Source organism: Tenrec ecaudatus, chromosome 7 (assembly GCF_050624435.1).
Source record: "Tenrec ecaudatus isolate mTenEca1 chromosome 7, mTenEca1.hap1, whole genome shotgun sequence".
Taxonomy (NCBI): Eukaryota; Metazoa; Chordata; class Mammalia; order Afrosoricida; family Tenrecidae; genus Tenrec; species Tenrec ecaudatus.
Genome location: NC_134536.1, coordinates 13,637,297 through 13,655,625, shown reverse-complemented (window position 1 = coordinate 13,655,625; position 18,329 = coordinate 13,637,297). Strand labels below are relative to the sequence as shown.

Below are 18,329 nucleotides of genomic sequence, written 5' to 3'. Positions count from 1 at the left end.
AAATACGGTGACCTTAATCTTGTGGTTGATCCTACTCCTGGGAGAGTCAGGTAGAGGTGACCCAGCAAGTGTGGGCTTGGGTAACTGAAGGCTCATGTCAATGTTCTGCTTACTACTTGTGTCCCTTGAGGCAACATGCACCGTCTTTCTGACTTTGAGAGCTGTCATCCGACCTCAGAGGGCGTCCTGAGAAGTTAATGAGGGCATCTATGAAAGGTGTCTAAACGAACCCTCGGTCTTTTAAAACAAACAAGCAACAAATCAAAATGAAACGAAACCCCCAAAAGCACTGGCTATCAGGTTGATGCACTCATGCCTCCACCATGTGTGTCAGAGTCTGAAATGTCCTCTCTGGGGCTTCAAGGCTGTGACCTTTGGAAGTAGACCACCAGGCCTTTCCTTCAAGGCACTTCTAGGTACGTGTGAACTGTCAACCTTCCAGGTAGGAGCTACTCCCACCACTTGGGACTCACTCCCACTGGCACAGAGTCCACACCCCCAAAGAGGTTGCTCTGGTTGTCGCTGTACTTAGGTGCTATCGAGTCGGTTTGGACCCGAAATGACCCCATGCACAACAGAATGAAACACTGTGTGGTCCTGCACCATGCTCACCATTGTTCCTGTGCCTGAGCCCATTGATGCAGCCACGGCGTCCGTCCATCTCATGGAGGACCTGCCTATTTGTCGCTGCCCCTCCACTTTGCCGAGCATGATATCCTTCTCCAGGGTCTTGTCAGTCAGTTTGTCTTATTGTGGTGGCTTGTGTATTGAAAGCTATGTCACTGGTATTTCAAATGCCAGTGAGTCACCCAAGGTGAAATTTCAGCAGAGTATCCAGACTACAAGCAGAAAACAAAGAAGGACTCAGCTGCCCAGTTCATAGGAAGTAGCCTTGGAGGAAGGGTGGGGGGTGAGGCCGAGGAAAACCGCAAGAGGTAGCTCCTCTTGAGACCCCTGGTGTGGTGGGTTATGTGCTGGGTTGCTTGCTGAAAGGTCAGATGTTTGAAACCATGGGGGGCCCGCAGGACAAAGAGGAGGATTTCTACTCCCCTAAAGGGTTATGGTCAGAAACCCACAGGGACGATTCTATCTGGAAATCTAGGGTCTCTATGAGTCGGAATCAACTCAATGGCAGTGAGTTTGGTTTGGGTTTGGTGTCTCAGCACCAGGCCATAAGAAAGTGTACACAGCAGGGCTATCCTGCAGCCAGGAGGGGGACTGTGGAAGGAAGAAATTGAAGCTTCCTGACTCTCCAATCCTTAGGCTCAAGGGCCTCAGGAGCACCTTTGTTGAATCTGCATTGTTTACTTAGCAGAAGGTAAATAAACATTTCCAGCCCGAAGCTATAAACTCAGCTCTTATTTCACACTTGGCATTTTCACCACAAGCAGGAAGATGACTGCTAATTGAGTGTGAATTAGGCGGTCTTTCTTTTCCCAGGAGCCCTGGTGGCATTGGGGTTACATGTTGGGCTGCTAACTGCAAGGTCAGCAGTTCAAACCCACCAGCTACACCCTGGGGAAAAGAGGAGGCTTCCATCTCCCATAAAAGAGTGGCAGTCGGGGAAATCCACAGAGGCAGTTCTACCCTGTCTTATAGGTTCTCTATGAGGCAGCAGGGACTCAATGACAGTGAGGTTCTTTGGGGTTTATTTTCCCAATAAAAATATAATTAAGATTCCAATGGATGTGACAGAGAGATAAAGGCCAACAGACAGAGGACGTTCCTATATAATGCAAAGTCCAGGAGTGAGGTGGCTAGAAAGGCTGTCTATTGTGGAATTCAGCAGAGGATTTTTGGAAGACAGCAGAGGGCTGACTCTCCACTCCATGTTGTGCATCTGACCACATCCAAGCCCATACGTGGTGCGTTTGCATGCATGTCCTGGGGATGTGGACCCTGAGAGGGCCTGGGCCCTTGCCCTTCCCTCTCTCCGATCTAGTCTCAGCCAGCACCGCTGCGCCTGCCGGAAGCATAAGGTACCCAGCACCTGCAATTGCTCCACACGCTGCATCCTCTCAGGGAAGCGTGAATCAAGTGCGTCTGGGGACTCACGTGAGCTAACTCTGTAAGCATGAGTGCTTCCGAGGGGCTTCCTTCAAATGCTAGGAAGACGGGGACAGCGCCCAAACCCATTTGCCGGAGAGCTTGATTGGAAGAAATAATGAATTCCCTGCCCAGTTCGGAGCTTTATTGCTCCCTGCTGCTGTACCACACTCCATCAGCACCCACTCCTTCCAACCGCCTCTGGAAATTCCCCGGGAGCTATTAAAAGGGAAACCAATAAGTTCCCTGGTTTTATAAACGAGATGCAGCGAACTACCACTTATCATAGGAAGAGCCTGAAATTGCCTCTGACTGCGTGAAACAGGAGGGAGACATGTATATTAACTCTAATTCCTCATTGGAAGACAATCTAATCTGGTTATGAAAACCCCCCTGAGGACTGAACGGAAGACCCCTCTGAGGTTGCCTGCATGCGTGCTCAAGAGTGGAGCTCTGCGCTGAACCAGAGGTGGGGAGAAGGCCAGAGTGGCAGAGGGGCCCTGGCCATCATGGAAGACAGGACACTGTGCCGAGTGATGTCGCCCTGGGAACCCTGCACCTCTTGGACGCTGTTGAGGAAGAGAAGTGCATTTTTAGGGCTACTGGTAAGGTAGAAGTATGAGATTCTGTATTTGGTGTGGAGTAAAATCAAAGCAAGAAGCCTGGGAACAGAGAGGGCGGAGAGGAACACAGGGAAGCCTGCTGACTAGAGGACGCTGGAATAGGAGCAGGGTCTGAGAGACCTAACTTTGAATGGCAGGTGCTTCATGGCTTCTGAAAATTGCACATTTTTTTCTATTAGGGGCCAAGGAGCATCAATTTATCAGCGAGGGATTTGGTCTAAAGACACTATACTTTACACTTATTTTAAATCCGTACATAAAACATATGAACTCGCATGTTCTAGAGCAGTGGTTCTCAACCTTCCAAATGCTGCAACCCTTTCATACAGTGCCTCATGTTGTAGTGACCTCCCAACCATAAAATTATTTTCATTGCTACTTCATTACTATCATTTTGCTACTGCTATGCATCGGGCGACCCCTGTGAAAGGGGTCACGGCCCACAGTTGAGAATCGCTGTTCCAGAGCGTGACTGGTGGACATACGCATCGCCATGTGCAAAGGATGGTGCCACACCAAGGATGTTGTTCTGCTGTATGGGCAGTTCCCAAGCCATCCTCCTCCGTTGCTGAAAGGACACCGTTGCCGACACTGACTTGGACGATCAGGAGAAACGCAAGCTCCCCTGAGGCCAACTGTTGACTGCGCAGGTCTCATCAACGGTCAGTAACTCTGACCATTCTCATCCTAGCCCATGTCAGCAAGCAGCAGCCCACGCCCTAATAAATAACTTTACTTCCAGCCCCTTTGAACAGCAAGCAAGCCTCTGATGCAGGATCCGTGCGCTCACTAAGACAAGAATCCTCCCAAGTGTTATCAAAGCTTCACTAGGTAGTTCCGGGGCATTCCTGAGCAAGAGACTGGATCCCAAAAGAAGGCTGGCGCCCTGGTTAGCCATCCTGAAACCAACCTCACCAAGGAGGCCAGAGACCAAGGAAGAGAAGCAGAACTGGAAGTAAAGGAGGAGAAATGGAAATAGCTTCACTCTTGATTGAGTTAACCCTGTCAGATCCTTCATGAAATGTCATCCACGGACGGCCTGAAACTAGTAGAATCTCCCACGGGACAGACCATCCATCACATCTGCAAGCCTCCGTTGTCTAGGATTTGGCTTTATAAACACTACCCAGCATGGCGAGTACATCTGTATATAAATATATATATGAACTTGCATGCTCTTCAGCAAACAGCCACGGTGCAAGCAGTGCATCTGAAGACTGACTTCCTTTCCCTAACCCAAGACGCTGGGGCAGGAGGGCTTCCTCCTCCGCCAAACAGAATGGACTTCTGGAACTCGGGTCTTAGCTCTGCTGCGAGTGGCTGACATCCAAAGGAACTGACCAGAGGGGCCATCCGACCCCTGAGCTCTCACCCTCCCCTTGGTAGAAGCCGGGGGCAGGCAGAACCGAGAGGACTCACCATCTGGCTGCTGTACCAGTACAGCGACGAGCCCTTCAGCACCACCCAGAACTTTTTCCATTTGTTGCTAAGGAAAGTTCCCTTTTCTTTTTTCTTGTACAGCCACCCTTGGCAGTCAGCGTGTCCCAGATCTTTACACGAGACCCGTCTCCGGCTCATCGCGAAAAATCCTGCAGCAATTATATGAAGAGAGAGGTGAGGCAGTCCCTTCCTGTGTGTGACAGAGGGCAACCCTCGTCCCTGTTTACCTCCCAGCAGTGATACATACATACACACATATACACACATATTTGCATGCTGTCACATAGGCGATGTCTACAAAGACCATGCAAACGCAAAGTTATTTCTCTGTTTTATTTTTACACATTCATCTGGTGCTCAGATAGTATAGGATGTGACAAAAGACACAGTACAAGCATTATTCTAAGAATATACATCCACAAGAATAAGTTGAAACATTTGAAAGCATTCAGCCAGCAGGCACAACACCCCCCGTAGCTCCGTAAGCATAATAGCTGTAGTTATGCAATAGATGTGGAAGGGTTAACCTCCACCTAACCACAGGGCTACTTCCCAGTCCGGTGCCCCGTCTTGCGCCTTCCTGTCTTCCTAAACCCTATGGTTACACTGTAGCTAGGGATTAAGCCACGGGAATAGCAGGTCGTCCTCTCTTAAAATCAATCCAAAAGAACAATAATCAAAATGTAACCTGCCATCACCTTCTGCTATTAACACCAGGACAGAGGACCATCCGATCCCACGGAAGGCATCCAAATGCAAAGCACACTCACGCAGGGAGTAGGAGCAGGCGGAAACAAAAGAGATCTAATTACCTTGAGTTTTCCTCCTCGGCTTCTGACGCAAGGGAACCTGCTGGAAATGCAGGAAGGAAAGATAAGAGGAAATTTCTGATTGTGTTGTAACATTTGTAAAGAGCGAAGGAGGAAGGAGGTGCCAGTGTGTTTCGGAGCGGGGTGGAAGCTAAAAAAAAAAAAAAAACAAAAAACTCTCCAAGCAGCGCTAAAGGGGAGCTACTAGCAAAGGCACAACATGTGCTAATTAGAATCAATTCGCATTGAGCTGAACCTGAAAAAAAAATGTAACAGAGCTTTTTGCAACAATGTTTCCTGTTTCCACCCACCGCTGGTTCCTCCACTACTAGGCATTTCAATACTTAAGCTAGGACTGTGTTCACTGAAGTTGAAAAAAATCATAAAATACTTCTCTGGCAGTTATTTTGGGGACAGGAGGATTGTAAAAAACAGCCATTGCTTAAATAAACGCAGAAAATATGTGTTACAATCTCAAAGTATGACAGGTTCATGTTGGACTAAATGCCTGGTGCACACACCAGAGGTGGTGACGCCTAAACCACACTGAATAACTAGCCCAGAGAAAGATATTTCACAATCTCCTTCCAGGAGATGTGAGCCTTTATCTACCCTCCCCATGAGGAAACTCTTGTGGAGTCTACATGTAAATGTCTTGCTCTACCTTTCAGTGTCGCCATATTTCTTACAGCGTCTACGGAAAGGGAATTTCCTAGTGCTCTGTTACACTAAAAGGAAGTTGGCACCCTGGTTAAAGGGCATGCCTATTTAAGTGAAAGGTTGACAGTTCGAAGTGGCAGTCTGCTGCTTCCATGAAGATTACAACCTTGCAATCAGCATGATGATCATGGTTTGGGGTTTTTTGTTGTTGTTGTTGTTGGGGTGTAGGGTGTCATACTATCTCTTCATTCACATAAGGAAATATTTCTTTAGTATAATGTCTCCTAAATACATCATGTAAAGTCAGATTATCAGTAAAAATAGAACGTTTTCGAACGGATCACTGTGGTGTCTGTGTGTGTGTGTGTGTGTGTGTGTGTGTGTGTAAAGAGACATTCTTCTAGGATCTAAACTAAATGTATTCATTGTGGTCATTCCTGACACTGATTCTGACTCATGCCAACCTCCGGTGGAACAGAGTGGGAAAGCTCTGTAGAATTTTCTTGGCTGTAGTCTTCATGCAAGTAGATTGTCAGGCTTTTCCTTTTGAGCTGCTGAGGTAGAGGCTTGAACCAACAACCTTTAGGGAAGCAGACAAGTGCAAACTGTTTGTGCCCCCTGGGACCTCTGGTGTAACTGGAAGCAGTTCTAGACATGGGTCTGCAATCTCATTTCTAGACTGTATAGCGTTGTTCTGGACGCACCTGGCTAATAGCTTAATATTCATCTGAAAGCTACTGAAAATGGCCATACTATATCTTTGAAGACAGAATAGGCAAAAATGGAACTAAGATGGGGTTCTGAGACCAGAGAAATGGAGTCAGCTCATGACACCCATGCTTAGTGGCCATGCTACCCAGACACAAGCTCTGGGCCTCCCAGAAGCTGCTACATTTATATCAGGGTGTTTATAATAACGCCACGCCTGTAAATCTCCTCAAGATTTAACAATGTAGTACATGAAACCATACTTAGAGCTAAAAACACATTTTATAAATATAAGTAAATAAGATTATATAAAGTATTACATGCAATAAAATTATCATGATTGCATTCAATATGAGACTAAGTCAAAAGAAAAACTAAACGCACTGCCATGGGTCAAGCCTAACTCACAGTGCTCCTACTACATCGGGTCTCCAAACCTGCACATCTTTATGGGAGCAGACGGTCTCATCTGTCTCCCTCAGAATCCCAGGTAGGTTTGAGCCACCAAACCTGCAGTGCACAGCCAAGGCCTCACCCACAGGATTACCATGGATCCTCTGAAGGAGAGTCAGTCACAAAGTGTTGCTATAATATCTTAGCAACAACTATTTTTAAACAAAATATCAAAAGCCAAGATATTGTTGCTCACCGTAGCCTCCCTCTAGGGCAGTGGTTCTCAACCTTCCTAATGTCGCGACCCTTTCATACAGTTCCTCATGTGATGGTGACTCCCCCCCCCAACCATCCAATTATTTTCATTGCTGCTTCATCACTGTCATTTTGCTACTGTTATGCATCAGGCAACCCCTGTGAAAGGGTTGTTTGACCCCCACAGGGGTCACGACCCACAGGTTGAGACCTCTGCTCTAGCTCTATCTACTTCTGAAGGTTTCTATCTCTCGGCAGAAGTCTGCGCTCTTCAATGAATCCCACGAAACAGCAGTCTTGCCATCCTCCGGGGACTCAAATCGTGTTCCTTTTCAGTGGTCTTTGAGTTTAGGGATCAGAAAAGTGTCTCGAAAGGGAAGAAGAGCCCTGTGTGGTGGATGAGGGAAGTTTCCCGAAACCATCCCGAGGCAAGCCCTCTACCCTCAAAGAGGGAGCAAGTGCTTTGTTGTGAGAGGGAAATGTTGCTCAGAGCAGATTTCTTGCTCTTTTTCTCACAGATGCCATTTTCAATTTTCTTAAAACTCCTTCCTAATAAGCTCCCATGTGCCCTTCAAGTGAATCTATCCATTTGGAATCCCCCAAAGCAGCTGCCAGAACCCTGTGAGGTGACCTTGATGCCTAACTTTGAGCCGACTCAGCAGAACTCTTAGAAGTGACTCTCATGCTTGGACATCTTTTAAGGCATCTCAAAGACAGGTTTGACACATTAGACTCGAATGACGGGAGGCCAGACGCGCTGTGGCAGGACATCAGGAGCATCCAACAGAAAGCAAAAACATCGGTGAAAAGACAGGAAAGATGGAAGAGACAGGAGCGCATGTCCCAGGAAACTCTGAAACCTGCTCTGGAAAAGAGAGTCCCCGATGCAGATGGGAGAGACAAAGACGTCAAGGAGCTGAACAGAAACGTTCAAAGGCAACTCATGAGGACAATGTAGGGTCGGTCTCATATTAACATCTGCAAAATGGGAAGAACACACTCAGAATTTAGTAATATTGAATGATTCTGTGGGCAAAATACTCAAAACTTCTGGAAGGGTTTTTGTTTGTTTGTTTGTTTAAGTAGAATGAATAAAACAAAATAATTGGCCAACGTGCAACAACGTCAGGAGGTACGTATGACCAAGAAACAATCGCACTGACAAAGAAGCGCTGAATGCATTAGCAAACAAACAAACAAAAAAGTCTCCAGGAATTGATAGATAGCCAATTAAAATATTTCAACAAGTTGATGCAGCACTGGGAGCACTCACTAGGCTCTGCTAAGAAATTTGGAAGACAGCTACCTAGCCAATGAAGTAGGAGAGAGCCGTAGTTTGGCTCATTCTAAAGGAAGGTGATCCAAAAGTGTGCAAAATTATCAAGCATTAATACCACATGCAAGTCGAATTTTGTCAAGGATCATTTTGAAATGGCTGCATTAATATAGTCACGAGAAGCTGCAAGAAATTGGAGCCCAATTCAGAAGAGGATATGGCCAAGCGATAGTATTGCTGATGTCAGATGATCTTGACTGAAAGCAGAGAACAAATACCTGACAGGAGCTTGTTTGTGTTTTATTGACTATGCAGGGATAGTTAGCCGTGTGAATCATAACAAGCCATGGATAGCATTGAGAAGACTGGAGCATCGGGATTGGAGGAAGGCATATTAAGAACCTGTGATATACAGGGGACCAAACTTTACTTGCTGCAAGGAACAAGGATTTGAAGCATTTGCTGAAGAAGACTAAAAATTGCCGTCTTTGATCTGAGCTGTTCATTGTAAAAGAACAAAAGCCTTCATCACTTGACCAGCATACAAGCCGATGACAAACGGAGAAAAGACTGAAGTTGTCAAGGATTTCGTTTTACTTGGATCCACAATCAATGCTTCTGAAAGCAGCCATCAAGAAGCGGTGTGTTCCAATGGGTAAATAAATCTATAGCAAAAAACCTTTCAAGGCCAAAGGTACTTTGAGAAGTAGAGTGTGCCTGACCCAAGCCGTGCTATTTTCAATGGCCTCATAAAGTTAGTCAAAGACCAAGGACGACTGGAGGACACGTGACTTGTTTTCATTGTGAGGTTGACAAAGAATATTGAAAGCATCATGCACTTCCAGAAGAACAAGCAAATCTATCTCGAAAGAAGTGCGGCCAGAATGCTCCTGAGAAACAAGGATGGCAAGACTCCATGCACATGTCACAGGTATCAGGAAACACCAACCCCTGGAGAAGGACATCGTCTTAGGCTGGGTTTTCCAGAGAAACAAAGCCAGTGACAGTCATCTATGCATAAGGAACGCTCAGCCACACCAAACTCACTGCCATTGAGCCAATTCCTGTGGGTTTCTGAGTCGGTAACTATTTAGGAGTAGAAAGCCCAGTCTTTAACAGAGCTGCCGAGTCCAGCTTGCAACCACTACACCACGAGGATCCTTGTATGTATAAGAAAGAGCTTGATGTCAAGAAGTAGTCTTTTATCAAGAAGGTAGCCCAGCCCAGGCCAAGTCAAACCTACATGTCCAGTGCTAACTGGAGCCTTCTTCAGACTCAGGCAGCAAAGGCCACTGAGACAGACAGCTGGCAAGGGATGCGGGGAGACCACAGGCCGGTAGATGCAGAGCCGCATGGATCCAAGGACAGTGGAAATGTGGCACGGCTCTGAAGTTGGCTCCCAGGTTTAGGGGCTCTGGGGACAAGATAGACACGGGATGCCAGCAAGGATGAAGACAAAGAGCAAGAGCGAGAGCGAGAGAGAGAGAGAGAGAGAGAGAGAGAGAGAGAGAGAGAGAGAGAGAAAAGGGGTCTCCAGTGTATTTCTTATAAAAAGCCACACCTCCCAGGAGGCATCATTAGGCTGTCCCCTAACTGATAGGTTGAACTCCACCCCTACACAGTGCAGGTTGACAAAAACTGACTGCCACAGACAACATGCTTGGTACCGTAGAAGATCATTGAAAAAGAGGCGCCCTCTGGACAAGACAGATTGGCACCGTGACTGCCAAAATGGACCCACTCCTAACAATTGGCAGGATGACACAGGACTGGGCCGTGTTTCCACTGTTGCACCCAGCATGCCTACACCTAGCCTCCCCCACACGATGCAGACGAAGATAAAGGTACCACTGAAAGAATGTGTCTGCCAGCCAGAACTCACCAACTGCAGGACACAATGTAAAGCATGTTTTGTTTGGAAGAAACCCCAGGCAGGTATGACCTGGAATCGCAGTGGCAATCTTTTTGACTGGTTCTAATATAACCACCCCTCCACCACCCGCATCTCTCATGATTGGAACTCATGCCTTTGCCTCCCACTTCGGGCCAGAAACTCGTCAGCTCCCCCATCAACCCAGGGAGCTGGGTCCAAGGAAAGCCCCCAGGTCAAGTGTGGGCTTCACAAGCTTGCTCAGCACCAGAACTACACTAGATCCTTGTAGCTGGGCTAGAATGAGACGCAGCACCCCCGGAGGACAAGCTGCAACCCCAAGACCAGACATGGCTGTTGTTGGGTCTGTTAGATGCCCCTGAGCCACTTCTGACTCGTCGCAGCCACCCAGGTACGACAGGAGGCAGCACGCATGCTCGCGTGCCCGGCCCAGAACTTGAGCCCTTGGCCGCAGCCGCTGTGACCACCCGTCTCGTTGAGGGTCTTCCTCTTCTGCACTGATTCTCCAGCCCTCCAACTTGATGGACCTTTCCAGAGCCTGGTCTCTCCTGAGAGCATGCCCGAAGTCTTTGGGATACAGTCTCACCATCCTCCATGCTGGAAGAATTCTGATATCTCAAAGCATTCCTACAGTTATGCCTTAGCCTGGTACCAGACCCATGATCCAATATCGCCTCTTCCCTCTGTATATTTATAGGTGGCCTTTTATTTTAAGTGGCTTTTGATACTGAGTCTGCCCTCCACCAACACCACTCCTCCCAAGGCAAATGATCAGAAAGCCTGCAGCACTGTCCCGACCATCCCCCTCAATCAGTCAGAAACGGCATGTTTGGGGATACCAGATACCAAAGAGGGGTTTCAGTTTCCTTCGGTAGCCATGATTTTGAAGCCTCAGCTGGTCGGCGTGAGAGAATGAAAACCATCTTAAGAACTTTTTCTTGAGCTGAAGACTGGTTTTCTCTCGTCACAACAGGAAGCGGGAGCCGAGAAGCGGCCAAGTTCAAAAAGATCTGAGCGTGTGGTTTTCTTTCGAGATGAGTGAAAGAAGGCAGTCTGCCGCTGGGTGTTTCGTAGGATGTTTTTTGGTAGGAAACAGTAACTTGCCATCACAGATACTATCCAAAGCCTGGTAGGCTGTTTCCTCTCGTGCTTTCTTCCACGTAGGATGCTGTCGATGAAACTGAAGAACTGCTCTGAAATCTGAATTTTCCCTAAATGGGGTGTAAATTCATGGAGATGTTTCTCTTTATGATAGATGCATCTTCTATTTATGGAAGAAAGGTTGGAAACGCTGATTTGTTCACTGTGTTCAAAACACTCCCACAGCTACCCTGGAGGCTGGGGTTTGCTATATTCATCACCAGCCATCCAAGGAACGCCCCAGCTGGTTGCACCTCAATAGTGAAGGGTCGCTGTGATTGGAATTGACTCCATGGCTGTGGGTTGGGCTTGATTTGGGTTCAACAAAAACACAAACTCACTACCATGGAGTCAATGACCCCTCACAGGGACCCAATAGGACAGGGTGGAGCTGCCCCTGACATTCAGACAACTAACAACAACAACCATGCAAAAAGTGTTCAGGAAGAATCTCTAAATTAAGCACCCCAATACTGGCCAAAAGGGTGGAGGTTCAAATGAACCAAGAAGCAGGTCAGAAGAAAGGTCTGGTAATTTGCTTCTGGAGGGTCACAGCCTGGAGCCCCTAGGAAGAAGTCCTACTCTATACCCAGGAGGTTTGTATGAGTCAGAATCAACTCAATAGAAGCAAACAGCGACCACAACAACGCTGTCTGCAGGCATAATGTGTCCACCATAGATTAAACTGTGCCATGTAATGTTATTTGCCAATTTTACCTGGGAATATGAGCCATTTTAAATATTGTTTCATACATTATTAAGGAGGTTTGGTGGCACAGTGGTGCAGTGCTCAGCTGTGAGCTGAAAGGTTGGCAGTCTGAGCCTACCAGTATTTCTGAGAGAGGAGACGACCTGCTTCTGAAAGACCTGTAGCCCTTCGCACTGGGGAATGCAGCTGCCCTCTCTCCTAAAGACTCACTATCGGGTTGACCAGAAAGCAATGGGTTGTTGTTGTTGATGATGTTGTATTGGCTTTTGCTTATTTGCTTTATGTTTCTGTTTTAACAAATTGTTACCAAGAGAAAACCTCTAGGGGTCTAGACAAAGACATGTACATGCAAACATATATATGAGGATGGGGAAATAGATCTATGTGTCTATATTTATAGGTTTAGTATTAAGGTGGCGGAAGGACCTTGGGCCTCTACTCAAGTACTACCTCAATGCATGAATACTTTATTTTATTAAATTGGCACGCTACGATGCTCACCCTCCCGACACAACTGCTGAAGCCAAAGCGGGTGAACAAGCAAATGTGGTGAAGAAAGCTGATGGTGCCTGGCTATCAAAAGAGATAGCATCTGGGGACTTAAAGGCTTGAAGATCAACAAGCGCCCATCTAGCTCAGAAGCAACAAAGCCCACATGGAAGAACACACCAGCCTGTGTGATCACGTGGTCCCGAAAGGATCAGTTATAAGGCATCAAAGAACAAAAAATCATATCATTGGCTGCACACCTCCATGATATGATCACCGAGGACAAACGGGTGCATAAGCAAATGTGGCGAAGAAAGCTGATGGTGCCCAGCTTCAAAAGAGATAGTGTCTGGGGTCTTAAAGGCTTGACGGTGAACAAGCAGCCATCTAGCTCAGAAGCAACAAAGGCCACATGGAAGAAGCACACCAGCCTGTGCGATCACGAGGTGCCAAAGGGATAAGGAATAAGGCATCATCAAAAAAAATACCATAGTGAATGAAGGGGGAAGTGCAGAGTGGAGACCCAAAGCCCATTTGTCGGCCACTGGAGATCCCCTCACAGAGGGGTCTAGGGGAGGAGATGAGTCAATCAGGGTGCAATGTAGTACCGATGAAGAATACAGCTTTCCCCCAGATCGTGCATGCTTCCTCCCCCCCCCCCCCCAGCTACCATGATCCGAATTCTACCTTGCAAGACTGGATAGAGCAGAGGTTGTACACTGGTGCATATGGGAACTGGAGGCACAGGGAATCCAGGGTGGATGATACCTTCAGGACCAAGGGTGTGAGGGGCGATACTGGGAGAGTAGAGGGTGACTGGGTTGGAAAGGGGGAACCGATTACAAGGATCTACATGTGACCTCCTCCCTGGGGGACAGACAACAGAGAAGGGGATGAAGGGAGCCTCCGGATAGGGCAAGATGTGACAAAATAATAATCTATAAATTATCAAGGGTTCATGAGGGAGGGGGGAGCGGGGAGGGAGGGGCAAAAAAGAGGACCTGATGCAAATGGCTTAAGTGGAGAGCAAATGCTTTGAAAGTGATTAGGGCAAAGAATGTACAGATGTGTTTTATACAAATGATTTATGTATATGTATGGATTGTGATAAGAGTTGTATGATCCCCTAATAAAATGTAAAAAAAAGAAAAGAAAACCTCTGGGAGTGACTAATGGAGTCAGATCATAGGACTTGATATAATTCTAGTAGTGAGAATAATAACAGTCATGAAAATAAGGAAAGCCCATCATTAAACAGACAGCATGGACGCATATAAATTCATGGTCACCCTGTCGTCAGCAAAAGTTGTATAGCAATACGCTGGAAAATTGGCCCTCTGAGAGGCAAGGCCTTTGATTTGTAGTACTTACTGGCTTCTTTGGTGTAAATCCTCACTGTGAGGTAAATTTGAAGCTACCAACGCTTTATCAATCAATGCCCCCAAATTCCTAAATCTTTGGCAGACAGTTTAACAATAATCCACAACCTTTGCTGGTTCCAACACATTGCTAATAAAGCCCAAAGGAATGTTTTGTTTTGTTTTCTCAACTTGACAAATATCTGCCCTTCCTGTTGGAAAAGTAAATTCTGTAATATCTTAATCATAGGTGACACTGTGGGGGTGGAGGTGGGGGTTACAGAGTTAAGATGAACTCTCTTCAATTTCAACAAGAAGCCGCAGTGGCAGAAGGGTGAAGCACTTGGCTGCTAACCGTGAGGTTGGTGGTTGGTGCCTCCCTAGGGACTCTTAGGACTCTGCAGAAGACAGGGCTGGAGATCTGCATCCATGAAGATGATAGCCAAGCAAAAAGCAGGTGGGCAGTTCTACTCGGTCAACCCTACAGGGCACTAGCCTTCTGTCCCGTGGGGCTGTGATCAGTCAGAAGTCACTGGGCAGAACCCAATAGCTGGGCTTTCTAAAACTGATCTGAAAATCTGTATCTTCTCATTTTAAAAAAGCATATACTCAACATTTTAAGGCAATTTTAAAGCTTTTAATTATTAAAATTTTGCCTGGGAAAATATATGAAAAACCACTTAATTTTTTCTGAAGATGAATCATCTCAAATATTGCTTAACAAACTATTGAAGAGCCTTGGGTGGCCCAGGAGGTAAGTGCTTGGCTGCTGGCTGAACGGCTTTCAGGAACCTGCTTCTTAAACCTGAAAGCACAGTTCCACGTGCTCTAAGAGTATCTCCATGAAATCGACTGGAAAGTAAAGCTTGTCTGTTTGTTTTACTTTGGTTTGGGGTTTTTCTTTTATTTATTTATTTATCTATGTATTTATTTTGTTTGTCTTAGTTGATTATTATCCAAAGAAAATCTAGAAGTGAATCATGGAGACAGATAATAGAAACACAAATAATACTCGTAGTGATAATAAAACAGTAGTCATAAAACTAATGGAAACCGCCAGTACATGATGTACATACGTTTAGCATGTGCCAGGTGCTGGTCTGAGTCTTGAAATAAATATTCTCATGGCATTTTCACAACGATCCTTGTCACTTACATGGTGTCATTATCCTCAAGTTCCAGGAAAGGCAATTGAAGCAAAAGGAAGTTTGGTAATTTGCATCGTCACAAAATTCTCACTGCCATCACTGAGCCAATTCCAATTCATAACGACCCTATAGAACAGGGTAGGACTGCCCCTGTGGATTTCCAATACCGTTACTCTTTACAGGAGTAGAAAGCCTCACCTTTTTCCCTAGGAGAGGCGGGTGGTTTTGAACTGCTGACCTTGTGGCTTGCAGCCCAACACATAACCCAGTATGCCACCAAACCAAATTTACTGCCATCGAGTCACTGCAGACTCATTAACAACCCCCTGTCAGTTTCCAAGACTAACTCTTTATGGGAGTAGAAAGCCCAGTCTTTCTCCCAAGGAGCTGCTGGTGGTTTTGAACTGCTGACCATGTTGATCGCAGACCAAAGTATAACCACTGCACTACCAGAGTTCCTACTATGCCACCAAGATGCCTAAAGTCACAAAACTAAAAGGTAAAATGCAAAGATTTCTTTCAAAAATTAGTGAGCCATTGAAGTGTTGGACATTTTGCTGCTGCTGCTGCGAAGAAGAACGTAGGAAAGGGCGGGAAGCAAGGACTGGTGTCTGGAGGGGGATGCTAGATGCAACAGTGGAAGAAGATAAAAGACACAGAAGAAAGACGTCTGGAAGAAAAGGCAGAAGGGAAGAAAAGGATGAGGAGGAACTGGAGGTAATTAAATTTAGTTTTACATTTTATCAATGTCTGTGATCAGGTTTGTTTCTTTTACATATACCTTCCCAAAAGGAGTCCTGAAGGTGTGGTGGGTTATTGGTTGAGTTGCTAGTTGTAAGGTTAGGCAGTTTGAATCCACCATCCACTCCTCAGAGAAGGTGATGCCTTCTACTCCCCTAAGGATTTACAGCCTCAGAAACCCAGTGAGAGTTCTACCCTGTCCTATAAGGTCACCATGGATGAAAATGGACTTCCCATACAGATTCACTCTCTTTTTCACTGAAGTACCTCCTGTCATGGTGTTTCAAGGACGATCTGTGATAGGACAAGGACATTCTCTTCAATGCTACATGTTTTCTAATGTTTTTATTTTGCCTCAAAATTGAATGATGGTTTTAACTCAATAACTCACTGCCATAGAGTTGCTCTGACTCATAGTAACCTTGTAGGGTGGAGTAGAATGGACCCTTTGGGTTCCCAAGGCTGGAAGTCTGTATGGAATCAGAACATTTTATTTTTCTCCCAAGGAGTAGCTAGAGATGTGGTGGGAGGATAGGGGAATGGATTAGAACTGCTGATCTTTTGGTTGGCTGTCTAATTTATAATCCACTACACTATCATCACTCCTTGAATGATAGTTTAGGTAGGCACAAATCCACGTTTGGCACTTTGAAGCTTCTGATCATTTGTCACGCAGCATCTATTACATTAATGAGATTTCTGCTGTGGGTGTCCTTGTTTTTCTTTGCATGTTTTTTCCCCTCTTTTAAGATGATCTCATCATCTTTAATATGCTGAGGTTTCACAACAGTGTGTCTATGAGGGATTCGTTTTTCATTTCTACAGATCAGTCTTCAAGGTGAACTTTTAGTCTGATGATTTCTGCCATGTGTATATGGACAATTACAGCTCTTTCCTATATTTCTCCTATATTAGACACGGATAACAAAACACCACAGTCAAAGGTTTATAAGAATGGAAATACATTGTCTCACCATTCTACTCACTGCGGGTAAGGTTCCAACTTTTATTTTATTTTTTGGTGTGGAGAAGAGGGAGTAGACATAGTCAATTCACAATGATTTTTCATCTTTGCATGTTTTAGCTCTGCTGTCCTGACTTTAATCTGTTTATTTCTCTGTGCCATGTGTGCCCTACACAGAAATTTCAGAAGTGCTCTTCCAAGTTAGGGACCATCTATTTGATAGGACCCAATGTTGAATTAAGAAGGCCTGGTAGTATAGTGGTTATGTGTTAGGCTGCAATCCACACAGTCAGCAGTTTGAAACCACCAGCAACTCTGAGGGAGGAAGACTGGGCTTTCTACTCCTGTAAACAGTCTCAGAAACCCATAGGGTCGCCGTGAGTCAGCACGGACTCCAAGGCAGTGAGTTTTGTTTTAATGATGAATTTATGTCATTTGGTGCTTGTCATTCCTTCGTTGTTTCGGTTTTGCTTTTGACTGGGGTACGTGTTGGGCTGCTAACTGAAGGGTCAGCGGTTCAAGCCCATTGTCATTGTGTAGGAGGACGATGAAGCTGTCACCTCCTGAAAAAGTCTCTGAAGCCCTGTGGGGCAGTTCTTTTCTGTTCTATATGGGTGTTTTGAGTCAAGACCAACTTGATGGCAGTAGATTTGGTTTGGTTTGCTTTGCTTTGCTTTGCTTTGGCTTACTGAGTTTTTCATTCAAAGGATATACGAAGGACTTCAAAAAATTCATGTTAAAATGAAATGAAAAGAAAATGAAATTTTCTCATGAACTTTTTGAAGCCCCTCTCATATTTTCTGGTCTAATTTTTTGTTCAAAATTCATTTAAACTTTTTCATTTATGCATGATTTTTTTTCAAAAATGTTTTAATTTTGTATACTTAAAATCTCTACATGGGTTTTTAAATTACTTTCATCTAAGATGAATTTATCTTCTAATTTTTATAGTATATGTTCCTTAGTGTTACATTTTAAATTTTTGTTTGGTATTTTCAGTTTGCAACATTGTTAATAGAAGGGTTTGGTGTGTGTGTGTGTGTGTGTGTGTGTGTGTGTGTACGTGGTGTGTCTTTCTCCCTGAGTGCTCAAGTTTCCATCATTAGTGGGTTAGAAGCTGCCTCCATATATATCAAATCAGCCTTACAATCACTTTCTACCTCCATCATGGAGAATATTATGCATCCAGTCACTGATGCAACGAGAGACCAGCTCCAGGTCTGGGTTTGAAGATGTGTATGCATCTCCTTCCTCATTCCATCCACACTTGATTAATCTATAATCACTACTTGTCACTAGTGTGAAACTCTTATCTCTTTTTATCTTTAAGTCCCTTCACAGTCAGGGAAGCCTCCATTTATTATTGTCATCATGCAGTGAACAACATAGGCCTCTCCCAACCATGTGGAGCATCTGTTACTACCCTTAACCTGTGGCAGGAAGCAAAGGCCCTCCTGCTTCCAGAGCAGGTGTCCAGGAGGACCGTGACTCGGTCATGCTTTCTACTTTCCCTCTCTCATCTTTATCATCCTACTGATTCTGAGTCCTGCAAAGTCAGCCTTCTCATTTCACTTCATCTTTTTTTATTTTTCAAGATGAAGCATTTTAAAAACATTTTATGAGGAACACTTACCGATATTATTACAATCCATAGTTCCATCAAGTATAGTTGTACAATT

At 45.4% G+C, this 18,329-nt stretch overlaps 1 protein-coding gene across 1 annotated transcript in view; it reads right to left on the bottom strand.

The window, feature by feature from the left end:
• Positions 1 to 18,329, bottom strand: part of IPCEF1 (interaction protein for cytohesin exchange factors 1) — a 144,052-nt gene that overhangs the window by 109,895 nt on the left and 15,828 nt on the right. The window contains exons 4-5 of the mRNA XM_075554215.1: positions 4,922 to 5,069; positions 4,089 to 4,258 (exon numbers count right to left, since the gene is read on the bottom strand). Coding sequence (XP_075410330.1) covers positions 4,089 to 4,258; positions 4,922 to 5,069 — 318 coding nt within the window. The remainder of the gene's footprint in view (positions 1 to 4,088; positions 4,259 to 4,921; positions 5,070 to 18,329) is intronic.